This window comes from Eleginops maclovinus, chromosome 9 (genome assembly GCF_036324505.1).
Source record: "Eleginops maclovinus isolate JMC-PN-2008 ecotype Puerto Natales chromosome 9, JC_Emac_rtc_rv5, whole genome shotgun sequence".
NCBI classification, from domain to species: domain Eukaryota; kingdom Metazoa; phylum Chordata; class Actinopteri; order Perciformes; family Eleginopidae; genus Eleginops; species Eleginops maclovinus.
The window spans coordinates 23,517,747-23,537,939 of NC_086357.1; the positions used below are offsets into that span (position 1 = coordinate 23,517,747).

The window sequence follows — 20,193 nt, forward strand, 5'->3', positions numbered from 1 at the left end:
AATGTCCTCCTTATCTGGGAATTTGCAGGAGTTCACATTCAAAAGGTAAATGCAACTTACTTGAGGGGTTTGAAGGACTGATTTCATTAAATTAAATACGATTAATTATCATAGTTATGCACAATTAAACCTGAGCAGAGGTCTAATCTAACACTTTTACATGTTTGCAAGGCTGGTGAATTCGTTTTTAATCTTAGTTCACACATTACCTTTCCTAATAATATATATTACGGTGTATTTTGTTTAAGTGAACATTTATATATTGATCGTTCAAAACATTTTGCACTGTTGAAAGGCTTAGATGCATCACATTTAAAATAACATATTCCTACAGAAATGAATAAACATCGGCTGATTTATTGCTCATCATCTCTGTATGCCCCTGCAGATCCACCCACCTCACCACCACGTGCTCCTCTAACTCCCCGCCTACGTTGTAAACACTAAACACGTGACCGGAAGTGAGAGACTGAAAGCGACGGATTTGCTGCACGGTACCGTTAGATAAAACTTATGAGACATTAAAGCAAGAGAATGAGCCGGGAATGTAGCACAAGGTTACGAAGTGCAACAAGAGAAAAACTCAGGAAGTTTAACTCTCTGCGCGGTGAGTTTTATTTACCTGTCTTGTATTATTTTACTAGCTATCCTTCCTTCCTCCTGTGTCATAAATACATGCTTTTTCTCTGCCTGCAGCTGGAGAGGTGCAGCCCGGTAAGTTTTGGGACGTGGTGGTTCTGACGGCTGTGGATGAGAAGCAGAGAGAAGCTTATGAGCTGCAGATCAGAGAGAAGGTGCACAGAAAAGAGCTTCCGGTCGGAGTGCAATACAAAGTGCTCTCGGATCCGCCTGGATCTAAAATAGGTGAGTGAGTCAGACAGTCTCACTGCAGTTCCTTCTAGCTGTTGCTGAGGAAGAACAAAGCACAACATTATTTGTAATACTAAAATGTCCTTGTGTTTTCAAGGTAATGGAGGCTCCACTCTGTATGCCCTGCAGCAGCTGAAAGACATCTATGGGAAGAATCTGTGCAGACTGAGGGTCATCCTCATCCATGCAGGTTTGACATCTCAACGGCTTTTTGTTATTCTTAATCATTTAAATAAATTACAAATAAAGTTTCTGCCCCACTTAGTTTTGTGTCTCTGCAACATCATTATCATGTAATTAACTTGACAGAAATGATCTCATGCACCAAAAGAGAAATCTACACCATTCGTTCAATAATGGCAGAGATTTTACAAAACTAATCTTGCATATCCAGCTGCCCCGCAACGTAACCTGATTTGGGCAAACCTGGAGGAGGAGAGTGATATTGTAAAATCAGGATATGGAAATGATCTATTGGTTATATGATTACCAACAATTTCAGTCATTTGTCAGATTTGTTTTAAGAGCAAAACCTGCAGGAAAAGTCAAGTCTTTATTTGTCTTTTTTCTGTTCTAAATGAAAAATGTGATTTGTTTACTTAAATATACTGTGATCTATATAAATATATATATTACCACCCCTATTTCAAAGTGAAGGCCTTGATTGCAAATGCTAAAAATGTTTGAATAATTCCTGTACTGTTTGTGATGATTCCCACTTGTCATCCTTCCAGGAGGTTTCAGCCAGCGTCTGCCGAGTGCCAGCGCTCTAGGGAAGATCTTCATGGCCGTGCCTCTGGGGGATCCTCTCTACCAGATGCTGGAGCTCAAACTGGCATTATATGTAGATTTCCCGTCCCAAATGAAGCCTGGCGTGCTGGTGACCTGCGCGGACGACATCGAGCTCTATAGCACCGCAGAGCCCGAGAGTGTTAAGTTTGACAAACCTGGCTTCACAGCGTTAGCCCACCCCTCCCCGCTGTCTATCGGGACCACCCATGGAGTGTTTGTGTTTGACTCAAAAGAAAAATCGTCTCAATCTGAAATGGAAAACACCTCCTGCCTTCGTTTTCTGCACAAACCGAGTGTCGATAAGATGCGAGACAGTGGAGCTGTTTGTGAAAGACTGAGTGGTTGTTTCGTGCTTTCTGACTCTGAGTTTGTCTACACAGACAGCACTTATTACGTTGACTTTGACACTGCAATGTCTCTTCTCAATCTGCTGAAGGAGTTAGGGCCTTTGGACTGTGAGGTGGATGCATACGGAGACTTCCTCCAAGCATTAGGCCCTAACGCCATGATAGATTACACCAGCAACACTGTGAATGTCACAAAACAGGAGAGCAGTCTGGTGGAAATCCGCCAAAAGATATTCCATCATCTAAAAGGGACTCCGTTGAATGTGATCCTCCTGAACAACTCCAAGTTTTATCACATTGGAACCACATCCGAGTACCTGTTTCACCTCACGGAGGATGTGATGCTGCAGAGTGAGCTGGGTCTCCTGTCCTCTGCATTCAGCGTGCATATGAAGGCAAACTCTGGGTGCTGCGTTATGTGCAGCGTCCTCGATCCCAGCGTCTCTGTGGGAGCTGGGTCAGTGGTGGAGTACTCCAGACTAGGAGCAGGAGCTTCTGTAGGAGTGGCTTCCATTGTAAGCAGCTGCTGGATCCCTGCAGGCCTTTCGGTACCTGATGGGGTCTTCATGCATTCCCTTTGTGTGAATCACAAGCAGAAAACAGGATTTGTAACCGTCGTCTTTGGGATTAACGATGACTTGAAGCGCTGCGTGGATTCCCCGGGGTTAATGGAAGATCTAAAGCTGTTTGGTGTCAGCGTTGCAAAGTGTGTGTCCCGCTGGGGGCTCGAAAACGAAGCCCTGAGGTTCTCCGGTGATGCTTCCAGCTGTAGTTTGTGGAGCGCCTGTTTGTTTCCTCTTTGCTCGGATCAACAGAGCTCCTTCTCACTGACTCTGGAGATGCTGCAGGCTGCACTGAGTGGCTCTACTTTCACTTTACCCAAAGACACCAAGCTGATGTCCATGCAGGAGGCCTTACAGTGTAAACACCTGGAGCAGATGATGGAGTTCAGAACGGGACTTTATGAAGACATCACACAGAGAAAACCCAACAACTGAAGATTTTATTCAGACTATGAGTTTGTTTAGGTAGCAGAGAACATTGATTGTGCTGTAAATCATTTTATAATGATTGTTTCAACAGTGTGAAGAGCTGTCATATTGGATTTAATCATCTGATTCACTTTTTATGAAGTTAATAGTTACTTTTTAATTGAAATATAGCTTTCTGGTGAAGCGTTTGACAACATTGTGCTAGATTGACATGCCCTAAGACTCATATCAGTGTGAGACTTTCAAGGTTTGCTTTCAAATATATTTCCCAATATACCTTTTTTTTTTTAAATCAAGTGTGTCCAATAACATCATTTATTTCCATATTGTATGGTGGCATTATCATTGTTATAACTGTAGTGTGTGACACGTCAACACATCTGCTATATAAAATGACGATATGATAGAAAATATGCTTGAATATCCAAATACTATACAGTGGGGCCAAAAAGTATTTAGTCAGCCACCAATTGTGCAAGTTCTCCCATTTAAAAAGATGAGAGATGCCTGTAATTTTTATCATAGGTACACTTCAACTATGAGAGACAGAATGGGAGAAACAATCCAGGAAATCACATTGTAGGATTTTTAATGAATTAATTGGTAAATTCCTCGGTAAAATAAGTATTTGGTCACCTACAAACAAGCAAGATTTCTGGCTCTCACAGACCTGTAACTTCTTCTTTAAGAGGCTCCTCGGTCCTCCACTCGTTACCTGTGTTAATGGCACCTTTTTGAACTCGTTATCAGTATAAAAGACACCTGTCCACAACCTCAAACAGTCATACTCCAAACTCCACTATGGCCAAGACCAAAGAGCTGTCAAAGGAGACCAGAGACAAAATTGTAGACCTGCACCAGGCTGGGAAAACTGAATCTGCAATAGGTAAGCAGCTTGGTGTGAAGAAATCAACTGTGGGAGCAATTATTAGAAAATGGAAGACATACAAGACCACTGCTAATCTCCCTCGATCTGGGGCTCCACGCAAGATCTCACCCCGTGGGGTCAAAATGATCACAAGAACGGTGAGCAAAAATCCCAGAACCACACGGGGGGACCTAGTGAATGACCTGCAGAGAGCTGGGACCAAAGTAACAGAGGCTACCATCAGTAACACACTACGCCGCCAGGGACTTAAATCCTGCAGTTCCAGACGTGTCCCCCTGCTTAAGCCAGTACATGTCCAGGCCCGTCTGAAGTTTGCTAGAGGGCATTTGGATGATCCAGAAGAGGATTGGGAGAATGTCATATGGTCAGATGAAACCAAAATAGAACTTTTGGGTAAAAACTCAACTCGTCGTGTTTGGAGGAGAAAGAATGCAGAGTTGCATCCAAAGAACACCATACCTACTGTGAAGCATGGGGGTGGAAACATCATGCTTTGGGGCTGTTTTTCTGCAAAGGGACCAGGACGACTGATCGTGTAAAGGAAAGAATGAATGGGGCCATGTATCGTGAGATTTTGAGTGAAAACCTCCTTCCATCAGCAAGGGCACTGAAGATGAAGCGTGGCTGGGTCTTTCAGCATGACAATGATCCCAAACACACCGCCAGGGCAACGAAGGAGTGGCTTCGTAAGAAGCATTTCAAGGTCCTGGATCGGCCTAGCCAGTCTCCAGATATCAACCCCATAGAAAATCTTTGGAGGGAGTTGAAAGTCTGTGTTGCCCAGCGACAGCCCCAAAACATCACTGCTTTAGAGGAGATCTGCATGGAGGAATGGGCCAAAATACCAGCAACAGTGTGTGAAAACCTTGTGAAGACTTACAGAAAACGTTTGACCTCTGTCATTGCCAACAAAGGGTATACAACAAAGTATTGAGATGAACTTTTGTTATTGACCAAATACTTATTTTCTACAATCATTTGAAAATAAATTCATTAAAAATCCTACAATGTGATTTTCTGGATTTCTTTTTCTCATTTTGTCTCTCATAGTTGAGGTATACCTATGATAAAAATTACAGGCCTCTCTCCTCTTTTTAAATGGGAGAACTTGCACAATTGGTGGCTGACTAAATACTTTTTTGCCCCACTGCATGTTTTTCAATGTTTATATACTCACACACAGTCACAGTGAAACGCGTCTGGTTGCATTTGGAGGGAGATCAGTTGTCATAGTTGTCGGGCATTCCACTCAGAGGAGATTATTTTTAGCCCTCAGCCATGATCCCCGCTTTATCTGGACCTGTGTGATTGTGGCACAGTGAGAGATTGTATTACTGCTTTACCAAACAATACAGCACACATCACAAGAGAAGAGACACCTTATCAATGGGAAATTACAAATCCAGACCGTCGCAGACGTGCACAGGTAAAGGACGGTGTGTTCGTCATAGTTTGATTAATGTTTTATGTATTGACAGGACTCCGATTTTAAATGAAGGAAAGCCCGGTGGTTTCTCTGGGTGCCATTACTCTGCAACACAAGAACTGACATGTAGAAGCCATTTCAAAACAAGTGATTGGTAGAGATTATATATTGGGCTTAAAAACCGTTGTTTGCACTATTTAATACAAGTTCATTTACAGATATTTCAGCATATGGAAAATAAAAACAATTGAGATGATACTAGAAGTGTTGTTCTGTTCAACCTGATGAAGACGAGTGGAAGAAGAAGGTGGGTGAGTCGTACTCTGTGATCGTAGAGAAGTTGGAAGATGACTTCACGCTCAAAGACAGCGAGCTCGGGGAGCTCCAACTGGCTTTCAGGTGATCAAACCATGTCTGCATAAACTGCATTTCATTTGAACCCTTTCTAATGTTGGCTAACTTTTCTGTGTCAGGCCGATGTCACCGCTCACAAGCAGCTTTGCATGATGACTGTTATTGTACCGTGCACATTTGCCTATCAAAGGCACTAAAAAAAGACTGATAAGTGAATGTGTGTGTGAGTAGGAGGTACAAACCTGCAGTATGGACTCATTGTTAATCAGAGGACAACAATTAACAATAGCTGATGTTATTTTTGGTTTAGTAGTTGATTGAACATGCTATAGAGAACTAATGCACAGGGGTTTGGTTTTATTTAAAGTCAATTATTTAATTATTCATTATTTTTGTCCTGAGTTGCTTTCGATAAAGCCTCAGATGAATAAAATGTAATGTGAAAATCTCCACTTTATGTGTATTTTGTGTGTCTCAGCTCTGATGAGGCTTTCCAGAAGGTAAACGTGAGTTACCGCACAGAGAAAGGTCTGTCGCTGCTGCACCTCTGCTGCGTGTGTGGAGGTATGCATGACTACTCCACTCTATTAATAACTCCTCCACAAAATGAGAAGAGCTCCATGAACTGACTGACTCCATTGTCTGCATATGACCTCTACTGTCTGTCACATGAAAACAAACTGTAGATGAGTTTATATATTGAAAAAGAGTAAAATGGGAGAAAATCAGTGATGAAAGAGGTGCTCGGATATTACAGGTGTAGAAATATAAGAATCAGATTTAGCAAATTGAGTAGTACAAAAGTACGAGCATCAATTTGTTCTCAAATAACAAAAGTACATATTATGCAGAAGGCTTATTTCATTATAATATACTATATATTGTATTGTTTGATTATATAATACTGTAAATATTAGATTTATATAAAATAATAACATATTTTACTAATCATTAATGAGAATTTGGTTTGATGCTTTAATTTGGTTTCAATAAGATGAATCTGTAAAGTAACTGCTGTCTGGTGAATGTAGTGTAGTCAAAGTAAAATATTTCCCTCTGAAATGTAGTGAAGTAGAAGTATTATACAACATAAAAAGGATATTAGTATCTCAAAATTGTATTTGAGTAAATGTACTTCATCTCAGCCTGATATCATGTGTGGTGTTCAGGTAACAAGGACCACATCCGCACCCTGATGGTGAAAGGCCTGCGTCCCTCCAGACTGTCGAGGAACGGATTCACCGCGCTGCACCTGGCTGCTTACAAGGTGAGGAGGATTAAAGAGCAATAAATACTGGATTTAATGATCATTTTTCATATTTTTTAGGTACAATCCGTCTTGTCCTGTTTGTGTTGTTGTGTGGTAAAGAGCTGTCCCACCACAGGGTGGAGTGCAAGTACCAGAGGTGGAAGAACAACTTCTACTTCGAGTAAAATATAGTAATACCACAGGGAATATACATAATGCAAAGAGGCCTATTTAGAATACAATGCATATTATTGGATTGTTACAATTCTGACCTTAAGACTTGAAATATTGTTTTTTTATGCATTTTGAAACATATTTATCACAGTGTGTCGTTATTTCACCTCAATATTTGAGGTCTTTGACCCAAAAAATGATGGAATTGGAAAACAGAAAGCTAAGCACCTGCATGTATGTTGTATGTATGTTGACACAATGAGCCAATAAGTAAAGTGTTAAAACTAATGTGTGGATCCACTGTACCACAGGATAATAATGAACTGCTGACGGCTCTCCTCCATGGGGGGTCTGACGTGCAGCAGGTCGGCTATGGAGCCCTCACCGCCCTGCATGTCGCCACGATGGCCGGACACCAAGAGGTGAGAGCCGGGCTTCTTTTGTCTTACGTTTACAGTGAGGAAAAATATCAACAGCTCTGGAATTTAGCCTTTTTGTTTCACTTTCTATTTGATGTTCATGATATTAGATAGGTTGTTTGTCTGCTGATGTGTGTTGTGACTGTGGCTTTAGTGTGTTTATGTTTGTCTGTATGTGTGTGGACCCCAGGAAGAATTGCCAATACTCATGCTATTGCCAATGTGGATTCTCATAAAGACATAAAGGACTGATTTTAAACCTAATGTGTTTTCCTCCGCCAGGCCACAGATATCCTGCTGCAGCACGGAGCTAATGTGAACGTGCAGGATGCTGTGTTCTTCACCCCACTGCATATTGCCTCTTATAACAACTATGAGCAGGTAAAGAGCTCTTATCAACCACTTCTGGATTCTTAGAGAAAAGAAATACTTTGTGTGTGTGTGTGTGTGTGTGTGTGTGTGTGTGTGTGTGTGTGTGTGTGTGTGTGTGTGTGTGTGTGTGTGTGTGTGTGTGTGTGTGTGTGTGTGTGTGTGTGTACTCATCACTGTGCTTTGTAGTTGGCAAAGCTGCTGCTGAAGTTCGGGGCGGATGTGAATGCAAGCGGTGAGGTGGGGGACCGGCCGCTGCACCTGGCTGCAGCCAGAGGTTTCCTCAGCATCATCAAACTGCTGCTGGGGGACGGGAGCAAAGCTAACGGTGAGACCTGACACTCCCAACAGGTGGTTCCTATAAAAACAAAGTAGACTTTTCAATAAAAAAACAAGAACAATATTCATATGAAATAGATGCTTTAATGATCAAAACATGTTTTCTCTTTCACCCTCTGTCTGAAACCAGAGCCCAGTCTGCTCTGATTGGTTAGCTTGCCGGCTCTGTTGTGATTGTTCAACTGCTTGAGATGTCCTGCCCACTTAGCAAACAATGTGTTTGGGTGCTAGCCAATAGAAGTACAAGTGTTACCTATTGATGTCATCATGTTATGGGATTTTTCACGGAATCGAATGGAGGCGTTTCTGGCAGGGGGGGGAGTATGTGAGACAGAAACTCCCTCTTTGGGACACTTTGGGAGTTGTTATGCCTTTGCAGATCATTGGCATGCACTAAAAACCTATATAACACACTACAGGAAAAGGGAAAACCCAGAAAAGCATAGGGTCAGTTTAAGATAACATTCACAGTGTGGGATTAAATGTTTGAATCTCCTTAACTTTTCTGCTCTTCTCTCCAGTGAATGCTCAGGACAACGAGGATCACGTCCCTCTCCACTTCTGCGCCCGCTTCGGTCACCATGAGATTGTGCGCTTCCTCCTGCAGGGAAACTTTGACGTGCAGCCTCACTCCGTCAACATCTACGGGGACACACCGCTACACCTGTAAATGATTTACTCTGTCACTATACCTCTGTTCGTCTTTAGAAGATGAAATAAAGCGCTGTGTTGAAATGTTTTTACCTCACCAGCGCCTGCTATAATGGGAAACGAGATGCTGCTAAGGAGTTAATACAGCTTTCCTGCACAGACAGTCTGTCGAAGGAGAATATTTTCAGTGAGACGGCCCTCCACAGGTATTGTCTCACACTGTATTTATTCACATTCTGACAAACACCTGCTGTGCAGAATGCATGCTGTATGGCACGCTTTGTTCTTCATGTGATTCATGCTGCTCTGAGGTGACGATGAGCACATGTGTTACAGTGCATGCACCTATGGTAAAGACCTGGAGATGGTGAAGTTCTTGTTGAGCCAGAATGCCATGAGCATCAACACTCAGGGCAGAGACGGACACACAGGTGAGTCTCTTTCGTCCCACATGTGCAGTAAGATTAAATGTAGTTGTGATTTTAACTTTAATGGTGGATTAAATCCCTGAATGCTCTTTTTAAGCTCTGCACAGCGCCTGTTTTCACGGCCACATCCGCCTGGTGCAGTTCCTGCTGGACAGCGGGGCCGACATGAACCTGGTGGCCTGCGACCCGAGCCGGTCAAGTGGGGAGAAGGACGAGCAGACCTGCCTCATGTGGGCTTATGAGAAAGGTCATATCTATATCTATCCATCTATCTATCCATCCATCCATCCATCCATCCATCCATCCATCCATCCATGCATCCATCCATCTATGCATCCATCCATGCATCCATCCATCCATCCATCCATCCATCCATCCATCCATCCATCCATCCATCCATCCATCCATCCATCCATCCATCCATCCATCCATCCATCCATCCATCCATCCATGCATCCATCCATGCATCCATCCATCCATCCATCCATCCATCCATGCATCCATCCATCCATCCATGCATCCATGCATCCATCCATGCATCCATGCATCCATCCATGCATCCATCCATCCATCCATGCATCCATCCATCCATCCATCCATCCATCCATCCATCCATCCATCCATCCATCCATCCATCCATCCATCCATCCATCCATGCATGCATGCATCCATCCATGCATCCATCCATCCATCCATGCATCCATCCATCCATCCATGCATCCATCCTACAGTTCCTTTTTCTTTTTCTTTAGGTCATGATGCCATTGTCACCTTACTGAAACACTACATACGTCCAGATGATTCCCCCTGCAATGAGTACTCTCAGCCGGGAGGGGGTGAGTCGCCCCTCTAGTAAATAATAATGTGGACTGAAAATCCCACTTCACATTTATCTGTCTGAACACTTCGCCTCTCTTCCAGATGGGTCCTACGTTTCTGTGCCGTCTCCTCTAGGAAAGATCAAGAGCATGACTAAAGGTAATGAGGTGGAGCGAGGCACGGAGCGGTTTCACACACACTTCACAACCAAGGATGGATTACTGCACGGGCCTACTGGGCCCAGGCCCAGGGGCCCAAGGCCAAGGGGACCCTGAAGCCCAAGCCTCTGCGCTACCATTTCTATACTGTCTCTACAACATAATAAAAGTAATGGGGCCCTGAAGCCATATAACATTGTTATATTATGTAATATATCTCAATAGGGCCCCTCAATCATATGCCACGGGTTGTGTAATTAATTCATCCCTCATACATTAAAGCCCCCCCTCAAATTAAATAGAATGGCATATGATAGGTCATACAGTGCCCCTGAACCACAGCTTATGAATGTTATTCATCCCTAATATCGGAAAAGGGCCCTTAAATCAGTTAGAATGGGGTAGGATATACCATAGAGCAGGGATTACCAACCTTTTGCAAGCTTGGCCCCCGTTTCGAGGGTTAGAATATTGTCGAGCCCCCCCCACTCCCCCTCAACCTTGATGTCGATGCATGATTTCAAGCAGTTTTCTTGTGTGATGTGATCTGTGTGAAGTAGAAGGTTTTTTGGGGCCCTTGCATATGCAAATATAGCTCATTGTGTGTAATAAACAGGCAACCGATTTTCATGATAAATTTGTTATTTCTTGTCCATATTTGTTGTTGCCTCATCCATTTGCCTTGCTGTGCCCCCCCCCTGCAAGAGCTCCGTGCCCCCCAGGTTGGGAACCACTGCCATGAAGCGCTCTGAAACACGTGTTATGTTAGTTATTCATGGTATCTGAAAGGGGCTTATCAAATAGCATGCATTATATGGCATATGTCTTTATAGTAAGCTGCTGTTTCCGACAATGCAGTGCGATCATACAGGCCAGCTGTATGGGCCCCTGATGTAGGGCCCCCTATGCCCTATGGGTCCTATGGGACCATGGGTTGTTGTTATTCAACTCAGATATCAGCCAAGTGACACTTATCTTATTCTATTCTTCATACTTATTGTTATTATCATAATTAGTGTAGTTTTTATAATAATAATAAGTTGTAAATCATTTATAAATATAATCATAATTATTTTTATGATTATTATCTTTATGATTATTACTATGACATAGCTGGATGTGTCAAGAGAGGGTGCTAGTTAGAAAACAGTGGACGTGTATTAAGTGGAGGCGGACAGTTTATGGCATAGCTATGTTTAAACGATCATTTTAATCCTAACATGTTATAGCCTGCTTCTGAAACGTGTTTGTGTGTTGTGTGTTCTGATCTGTTTGTGTGAGTAATTTATTGAAGGTAGCCTAGGTTATGTTTCCCCCCTTCATTACGCTGTTTGAAGCCAAAATAATCTCTATTGTCAGAAATCCTGTGTTGTAAATATGAGAGCCTGTAATGTGTAAGGCTATTCGTTCATAAACTCCAGATTGAGTTATTTGCTTTTGTAAGGTTATGTAAGGTCTATGCGCCTGCTTATTTTTGACTTATGTGCATATGTGTGTTCTTTGACTTGTTGCTGCTGATTTGCGCGTGAGGGTGAAGTTAGCGTGGTGCTGCTTGGGGTGGGGCTCGGGTGGTTGGGGGGGGGGGGCGTTTTCTCGTCGTCACAGGCCTAGGGGCCCAATGACTCTTATCTTATCCGTCTCTGTTCACATCACTGTCGGCCGACATGATAACACACACTGTCTGCAACCTGTGGAGGGGGCCTAGCTGCTGCTGAAAACACACAGTCTCCATCTGAGGGAAAATAATAGAAAAACTTAGAAATCTATCGCGTTCAATCGGAAATATAAAGAAAAACATCTTAAGAGCCATTTAACATTAAGGGGTTAAACATGCAAAATAATTGTGCCATAGGGCCTTAAGAGGGCACTATATCAGATACTGAAACAAACAAGCCTCTGCTTTCCTTTGAGTCATGTAGGGAGTCATCTGTGGAGCAAATACAGTATTTTCACTGCTGTAGTCATTTCAAAGCTTTGCACGTGCCTTACCTATAAATAACGACTTACACTGAAGGCTTCTTATCAATAAAATACTTATGTTCTGATGTTTTCTTAGCAGAAAAACCTAATAGATGTAGATTATTGAGACAAAAATCTGCATTATGATGCGTCTGCTGACTTATGTTATCTTTGCATACTGTTGTCCATGTTTCTATAGAAGTTTTAGACATCATACCTGAACATTGTCTGGGTTTTATTTGGCCTCAGTATGCTTTTAGAAGTGAGCAGTATCACCTGGAGAGGGCACTGAAACACTACTTTCTGTGTGGTGTGCATAATAGTTGGGAAAAGCTCTCCATTGAGGGCTTTAGTTTTATAAAAAAGATAACTCTCTGTTTCAGAGAAGGCAGAGGTTCTCCTGCTCAGGGCCAGCCTCCCGTCTCACTTCCACCTTCAGCTGTCTGAGCTGGAGTTTAATGAGATCATCGGATCAGGTGAGAGCATTAATATTTGTTCTGTTTGAAACAACATGCTTCAGATAATAAGAATAATACTGAGCTTTAAATATTGTTTTACATAGGCTCCTTTGGAAAGGTCTACAGAGGAAAATGCAGGAACAAAATAGTTGCCATAAAACGGTGAAACTCCACTTAAAATACCTCCAAATATAACATATCTCATCCCATCTTAGGGTTAGGGGGTAACTCATGAGTCCTTGTCCGCAGATATCGAGCCAACACGTACTGCTCCAAGTCGGACGTGGACATGTTCTGCAGAGAGGTATCCATCCTCTGCCGCCTAAACCACCCCTGCATCATCCAGTTCATCGGGGCGTGTCTGGACGACCCCAGCCAGTTCGCCATCGTGACGCAGTACGTCTCCGGAGGCTCGCTGTTCTCTCTGCTGCACGAGCAGAAGAGGTGAGGGAGTGGAGGATGTGGGTTTTATATATGACATACTATCTGTTATAGACCCGTCTATCAAGCGTACATGTCAAATATGGGCTGTTTCTAGACTGTGAAGTGTATGTGTGTGTTGTTCTCTTCATAAGAAGTTAGGTTTTAGAACTTGCATATTGTATGTGAACAAGGGGAGAAAAATAATAGGACACATTGCTCTTGTGCAGTCCAATACCCTACAGCAAACTCCACCAAGGGGAGTCAAGACCTCAAGAAAACTGAACTTTTTGAGACTTTATTTAGTTATTTAAAGGTGTCGTTCAGCAAAGCAGTTCAGTGTGTTAAAATCAGTCAGAGCTAACTTAGATGAATACTACACCAACAAAATGAATTTGTATATAAATATTAAACTTTCTTTTTCCTGCATGCCTTCTTGGGGAATGAAAAATCCCAAAACATGGTGAGACTTTATGAACTGATGAGAGGAGGTCATCTGAAACACTTCCAAAGGTGCGCTACTCGTCCATCCGAGTCCACACGGTTTGAATTATTATTATTAATTAGCCAAAATGCACGGATGTAGGAGGTAGTGAACATACGACTGGAGAAATGAGACTTTTGGATGCAAGAGTTTACTTCAATTCATTTAAACTTTTCTCAGTTTTTGAATTCTTTGTTCACTTTGGAGGAATGTGAGAAATCCATAATTTATTACAGAATCACACAGGGGGGAGTAATTGATGTGTAAAAGGTCGTTTTGCGGTTAAGATTTCCTTTAAGGAGTTACTCTGTGATTATAAGGAGGGTCTACTGTTTCCGGTCTCATTATCCTCCCTGGAAGCGTCCCCTCTCCGATCACCAATGATCCAGATGAAGTGTCGGGCTAACTGTGTGCCCAGGTGCTCTCTACATAGGCCCTCCTATTGATCTGTGTAAAGTGCCGCGTGTGATTGGCAGGGACTATTGATCTCTGACTAAGTGGCTGCTGCTTTAATGATGTGTCGATGGACAGGCTCATCGACCTGCAGTCCAAGCTCATCATTGCCATCGACGTGGCGAAGGGCATGGAGTACCTGCACAACCTCACACAGCCCATCATCCACCGCGACCTCAACAGGTGGGAGAGTAATGTGGCATTAGGGTGTCATCAGTCTCAAATTACTGTAGTTGTTCCTAATGACATGTGATCTCTGCAGCCACAATATCCTGCTGTACGAGGACGGACACGCAGTGGTGGCTGATTTTGGAGGTAAGAGATATTCTAGTTACATCTGGATTTAGTGTTTACTGGGAAAAGGATTTATTAAATCCCAGGACAAACTGCTCTGATTGGCAGTGATGGAAACATGGCATCTTGCCGACTCTTTTCCAGCACAAGGCTAGAGTGTGTGTTATAGTAAATATATAATAAATCAAATAAAAAAAGGAACATTTTGGGCAGTTATTATGTGGCTTAAAATGCTCTCTTCAAAGCCACCAGACACCATTGACAGATACAGTCATTGCTAATCGCCCCTAGAATAAACCTCATTTGGACTCAATGGAAATAAATGAAACAAAATAAAACCATCTTTGTTAGATTTTCCACTTCTCCAACAATCATTAGCAGTAGTTTATCCAGCAGGAAAGCCACCATGTGCTGCTAACTCGGGCAAGACACTCTCTTGACTACGATGCTAATGCTAACAGTTAGCTGCAAAACATGCCTGTCACTTAAAATACATCTCAAACTCATTAAAAAAATTACAAAACAATTGACAAGTGTGGCTGTACCTGTGGATGGATATAGAAGACAAAAATGGCGTATTTCTCAGGACAAAGCGTGTTTATTTCATAGCGTCATCTACAGACCTAACAGTATATTACCCCTCATGTAAAGAGCCTTTAAAGTATTTCAAATATGAATTAAAAATGAGGGCTTGACTGTAAATTCTAAACATATAGCGTTTGCAACCTACTACACATGCCCTTCTCTTCTGCAGAATCTAGATTCCTACAGTCTGTGGACGAGGATAACATGACCAAGCAGCCGGGGGTCAGTGTCCTTTCTGTTTCTCATTTATTTGATGACGTGCACAAACCTTTTGGAAGAAGTGTTTTTTCCCTCTTTGGCAAAAAATATTCTAACACTGCAGCATCCATGAAAGATGAGATTGTATTATGCTGTTATTGTTTTGGAGTCCAAGCCAGAGCATCTGCTAGCACCTGCCATCAATTACCCACCAGCTTAAAAAAAGAAAACTGCCTTCATGCAGATTTTGCCTCAATGTGCTGACTCATCACTACCCAGAGTGCTTGGCCTGCAGTTTGGTGTTAAGTGCGTTTCCTCTCCTGGGAGCTGCCTGTTGTGAGGAACTACTTGCCCTTGCTGGGACGCAGTGTTTCTGTCAGTAATTGGGTCTCATTTAGTGTGTGTGTGTGTGTGTGTGTGTGTGTGTGTGTGTGTGTGTGTGTGTGTGTGTGTGTGTGTGTGTGTGTGTGTGTGTGTGTGTGTGTGTGTGTGTGTGTGTGTGTGTGTGTGTGTGTGTGTGTGTGTGTGTGGGCAGAACCTGCGTTGGATGGCTCCTGAGGTTTTCACTCAGTGCACTCGCTACTCTGTGAAGGCGGACATGTTCAGCTACGCCCTCTGTCTGTGGGAGCTGCTCACTGGAGAAATCCCCTTCGCTCACCTGAAACCTGGTATTCTTCTTTAAACACAGTCACGGCGGTGTGTGTGTGTGTGTGTGTGTGTGTGTGTGTGTGTGTGTGTGTGTGTGTGTGTGTGTGTGTGTGTGTGTGTGTGTGTGTGGATACTAGAAGACTCAAACTAAGAGGGTACTCAACAAGAGACCTCTGACATTATACACCTCTCTCACGGCAGACAAACACAGTTGTCCCCATATCAGATTTACGAGATGATTAACATGGCTTAACTGATTTAGGCAACAGAGAATTAACAATCACTTCCACCAAACATCACTCACAACAACACATCTCATTCTCATGATTGCACTTGCAAAAAATAAAAGAAGATCACCCAATAAATACAAATAATAATCTGAACCCAAGACTGACTGACAATTCTGTCCAGAGACCTATAGCACGGCTACAAAAATCTTCAAAATATATTCCGATCACATCCAAAACATAATATTAAATTATAAATCAACACAAAGACAGAACAAAAAGACTGTGAGACAACATGTGATCATCTAAAAAAACAACTACATTTAAGACTTACTTCTGTCCACAGCTGCTGCAGCGGCCGACATGGCGTACCATCACATCCGGCCTCCCGTCGGATACTCCATCCCCAAACCCATCTCTGCTTTCCTGATGAGAGGCTGGAACGCCTGCCCCGAGGTAAAGGACACGATCTCTTCTATCTGAGCTCTGATTGTTGGAAAAACTCCCAAAAAGAAATTACAATTAATTGACAGTCCGTGTCGTACAGTATCCCACAGTATAGCGAATATCCACTTTGAACTGTGCTGTCTGGTGTAGTTCGGTAGAATAAACCTTAAGAATAATCCAACCAGCATCTTTCAAGTCATTAGATATTCAGGCAGACTGATTCAGTTTAATTTAATAATAGAAGAACAGTTCGACGTCGGTACACTCCGATACAAGATATCCAAAGCCTGAGAATCAGGGCGCAGACACTAGACAGAAGGTATTTATTAAACCTATCTTACTAACACATCTAGAGAGAGTCGATGTATTATATGAAACATTTATAAGCTAAAACTCCTTAAAACTAACCAAATACCCCAAAATCTACACTAATTTCATTCAAATGGTGACATAACCTTTAATAAGGCCCAGAGGGGGAACTGATGCTGAGTCAGCTGCTTCTGCAAATGTGTGCAGGGTCCCCAGAGGATGCATTACTGCACAGAGCTTCACATTTAGCAGCACAGGATGTTTTTCGGCACAGTGCTGCGATGCTCATTATTAGACTGCCAGTTTTTGAGCTGGGCCTCATCAACACACATTAAATCACAGACCAGCATGGGGGCGCTGCTCTCTCTCTCTGTGGGACGATCCCTTTGGTTAGGAGAGGCTCCTGCTGTGGTCCCAAAATCTCAAAGACCTCATAAGGTTTCATGTCCTGGAGTGCTGAGAATATTTATCAAACCTATAAGAAGCCTATATTACAACACTGCCCTCAGATTAAGGCGTAGTTTCTGTGAAACCAGTGTAAATTGAAATAACAAATGGTTCTTAATAGTCTAATAAAATCTCCCAAAACATGATCATACCAACTTTCTAAACTAAAGGATTTCAAGGTGGAAGTGTTAGCTAAAATCCCAATGAAAGTACTTTAAACAATTTGATTTGTTTTCATCTGTACCATATTCTCTCGGTGGTCTGTGATATTGAAGCAGGCTGTCAGACCCTGGCCTGGATCTGAGCATGTGATGTATAATTGAACAGCTCCGGGGAGGCCGTGTTTGTTCTCCACAGCGAGGAAAAGATCTGAGGGTCGCTTCTGAAGCAGAGTTCACCTTTGCTTCATGTGTGGGTGGACTAAAACACAGGACACACTGGGAGAACGTGTGTGTGTGTGTGTGTATGTGTGTGTTGGATACACACAATGCTTTTGATTGAAACAGAAATATATTATAGTTTGCTTTTTGAAATTTCAGGACAGGCCCGAGTTCTCTGAAGTGGTTTCCAACCTGGAGGAATGTTTGTGCAACGTTGAGGTATATAAAGACATAGACTTGCACTTGGACTTATTTATCCATCAGCAGCTCAAACCCTATTCAAATTTAAATATTTCATTACATTTGACATCATTTAATCCACCACTATCCCACATTGTCCTGAATGTCTTCCTGTGTATCCCTGCAGTGTGTGATTTACTGTTGTTGTTGTTGTTGTTGTTGTTGTTTGTCAGCTGATGTCTCCGGCCTCCAGTAACAGCAGCGGCTCCCTGTCTCCCTCCTCTTCCTTCGACTGTCTGCTGGGGCGAGGAGGCCCCGGGCGGAGTCACGTCGCTGCGCTGCGATCACGCTTCGAGCTGGAGTACGCTCTCAACACTCGAGCCTACGCCATCTGGACCCAGAGGTGAGGAAATGTGTGGGAGAGAAACTCCCTCTGGAGGGAACTTTGTAAGTGTTAACATGTCTTCCAATGATTTATATAGTTAATCATGTATATAATGAAAATGTGGATAGGCCTTAAATTGCCCTCAAAATGTTGCTAAAAGAATTCTCACCAGAGAATATTTTCAGTCTCAATCTCTCGCTAACAGGAGTTCCACAGCTTGCTTTAGTTTGGACAGTGATAGAGACGTCTCACTCTGAAGCAACATGCAGACCAGTTAACATAGTGACTGCAGCAGGGAGGAATGGAGTTGCTCGGATACAGAAAAGGAAACAAAGGAAAGCCAATGCAATAAAACATGCATGGCTTTCTGACCAAGGAGGAGAACCTCTATTAGACGCCTTGGCTGTGTGTGTGTGTGTGTGTGTGTGTGTGTGTGTGTGTGTGTGTGTGTGAGTGAGAGAGCCTGGTAACTATGAAGCCAGAAACAGGAGTTGGGCTTATTGTGCCACTGATTCATTCCATGGTGCTCCATCAAACCTCAGACAAGACCTTCCTGGCATTTTGAAATGTAACTTATAATAAGGTACAACATGTCTGAATATTAAACGCTGAGCAACACGTGCAGAGTGTGTCTGCGGCCGCCTATCAAATCTGTCATCTATTTTTTATTTTGACCCCCTGCAGAGAAAGTGAGATTGGACATCACATATTAAATTCCTCCAGCTTTTATCTGCCTCCATCTCATCTATCTTTCTCCATGTAAATGAAGCTGGATATATTTCTGCACTAGAGTTGCTTTGCAGTGGATTAATAAATAATTGCTGATTTGATTTTTCAGTGAGCAGCGCCGTGCATCAGGAGGTCTTTCACTGGAGGAGCTCAGGAGGAACATGCAGTTTTCTCCCATCGATCGAAATGGTTTGTTTACAGAACTCATGCACACTGATAAAGTCACACTCATTGTTTAAAGTAAAGCTGGGGCAGTTTAACACATCAGTAATGGTGTTGGGTACAATTCATTCTCAAGTTCAGGTATTGTGCTCTTGTTCTCGAACACTTTTTACCCAACGTTTATTTTATCGTCTATGACATTTTTAATATTGCTTTTCCCAAATCTTATTTTTCATATATCTGACTTTTTGCGTTTCAACATTAGGTGCTACTATTGGCAATTCATAATAAAACATTTTAAAAATAGGCCTGGTTTTATTTTTCCTCATGTTTTACTTCCCCTACCAAAAAAAAAAAGAATAGGACAGAAATCCAATTGCAATTATACAAAATAAACAAATATGGGGACTATTTTCTGCGGTGGATGAGCACACATTTTGTACTCGAGCTAGTATTTCTGCTAGCAGGACTTTGTGGGATTCACTTATTAACATCTGTGCCCATCCTTGTTTAGGAAGATCAATTCATTGTTAATTTGGGTCTTTTCGACCAAGAATATATTACATTTCCCCTTAAGTGTTTATAGTAGAATAATATTTCAGTCTGGTGTTGTCAGTATTACTTTGCATAAATCAAACTAACAGATTTTCCTCCTTTCTAGGGTATGTGTCTGATCCGATGAGCACCATGAGGTTGAACTCCTCTTACAGCAGCGGCGGCAGCTTCGAGGAAAGTAACTAATCCTCTTCATTATTTCCTTGTTATTTTACAGATTCATGCCTGTTTTTTTACAGCTAATTTTAAGCAAAACCCTGAATAGATGGCAGAAGTAGAAAATATTGCTAACCAACTTGCAACCTAAACTATATTGTTGTTGAGTTTGTTGAGAGTTTACAGTTCATTCTTAGTTCCCAGTATCTCTAATCGTGTTTTGTTTTTGCTTCAACCATTATGTTTTTTAATATTTTGTTGATGCTTTTTTGTAAATACTATATGTTTGACAAGCAAAAGCTGTTCAAGTGTACATTGTTTGACTACAAGGTTCCCAGATCATTTGTGCATACAGTATATTCTGCATGTAAACAATAAAGAATCAGTCAGTATCAAGCAGTTTTTATTCAAGCCTCCGTTCACTGACAGATATCAATCAGA

General features: G+C 42.3%; 2 protein-coding genes and 1 long non-coding RNA gene across 5 annotated transcripts in view; 2 read left to right on the forward strand and 1 right to left on the reverse strand.

Moving 5' to 3' along the window:
- Nucleotides 1-5,770, reverse strand: part of LOC134869703 (uncharacterized) — an 11,905-nt gene extending 6,135 nt beyond the window's left edge. Inside the window, exons 1-3 of the long non-coding RNA XR_010166451.1 lie at nucleotides 5,598-5,770; nucleotides 5,068-5,190; nucleotides 623-744 (exon numbers count right to left, since the gene is read on the reverse strand). This is a non-coding gene — a long non-coding RNA (uncharacterized LOC134869703). The remainder of the gene's footprint in view (nucleotides 1-622; nucleotides 745-5,067; nucleotides 5,191-5,597) is intronic.
- fpgt (fucose-1-phosphate guanylyltransferase) lies at nucleotides 457-4,354 on the forward strand. 2 transcript variants are annotated; one of them, XR_010166450.1, is made up of 5 exons: nucleotides 457-607; nucleotides 697-864; nucleotides 968-1,060; nucleotides 1,605-3,887; nucleotides 3,992-4,354. XR_010166450.1 is itself a non-coding variant. In XM_063891571.1 (4 exons), exons 1-4 carry the CDS (start codon nucleotides 535-537, stop codon nucleotides 3,005-3,007), a joined length of 1,737 nt encoding a protein of 578 aa, XP_063747641.1. In that variant the 5' UTR covers nucleotides 457-534; the 3' UTR covers nucleotides 3,008-4,354. The 2 variants fall into 2 exon arrangements, 1 of the variants encoding a protein (XP_063747641.1); XM_063891571.1 differs by having other exon boundaries at nucleotides 1,605-4,354.
- On the forward strand, nucleotides 5,000-20,131 carry tnni3k (TNNI3 interacting kinase). 2 transcript variants are annotated; one of them, XM_063891567.1, is made up of 26 exons: nucleotides 5,000-5,316; nucleotides 5,607-5,715; nucleotides 6,149-6,234; nucleotides 6,840-6,937; nucleotides 7,405-7,515; nucleotides 7,795-7,893; nucleotides 8,071-8,209; nucleotides 8,742-8,886; nucleotides 8,973-9,077; nucleotides 9,208-9,302; nucleotides 9,397-9,546; nucleotides 10,052-10,135; nucleotides 10,221-10,277; nucleotides 12,619-12,711; nucleotides 12,798-12,855; nucleotides 12,943-13,137; nucleotides 13,582-13,626; nucleotides 14,129-14,233; nucleotides 14,313-14,365; nucleotides 15,099-15,151; nucleotides 15,663-15,795; nucleotides 16,349-16,458; nucleotides 17,745-17,804; nucleotides 17,999-18,168; nucleotides 18,989-19,068; nucleotides 19,703-20,131. In XM_063891567.1, the coding sequence occupies exons 1-26, from the start codon at nucleotides 5,277-5,279 to the stop codon at nucleotides 19,780-19,782; spliced, it is 2,553 nt and encodes an 850-aa protein (XP_063747637.1). In that variant the 5' UTR covers nucleotides 5,000-5,276; the 3' UTR covers nucleotides 19,783-20,131. The 2 variants fall into 2 exon arrangements, with proteins under 2 accessions (XP_063747637.1, XP_063747638.1); XM_063891568.1 differs by lacking the exon at nucleotides 13,582-13,626.
- The last annotated feature ends 62 nt before the right edge of the window (nucleotides 20,132-20,193 follow it).

Bases quoted from the DNA above. Each gene is read 5' to 3' on its own strand.
- fpgt (XM_063891571.1), top strand. From the start codon at position 535: ATGAGCCGGGAATGTAGCACAAGGTTACGAAGTGCAACAAGAGAAAAA. The intron at 865-967 runs GTGAGTGAGTCA...TGTGTTTTCAAG, and splicing joins TCCGCCTGGATCTAAAATAG to GTAATGGAGGCTCCACTCTG. The intron at 1,061-1,604 runs GTTTGACATCTC...TCATCCTTCCAG, and splicing joins GGTCATCCTCATCCATGCAG to GAGGTTTCAGCCAGCGTCTG.
- tnni3k (XM_063891567.1), top strand. From the start codon at position 5,277: ATGGGAAATTACAAATCCAGACCGTCGCAGACGTGCACAG. The intron at 12,712-12,797 runs GTGAGAGCATTA...TGTTTTACATAG, and splicing joins TAATGAGATCATCGGATCAG to GCTCCTTTGGAAAGGTCTAC. The intron at 13,627-14,128 runs GTGCGCTACTCG...GTCGATGGACAG, and splicing joins CATCTGAAACACTTCCAAAG to GCTCATCGACCTGCAGTCCA.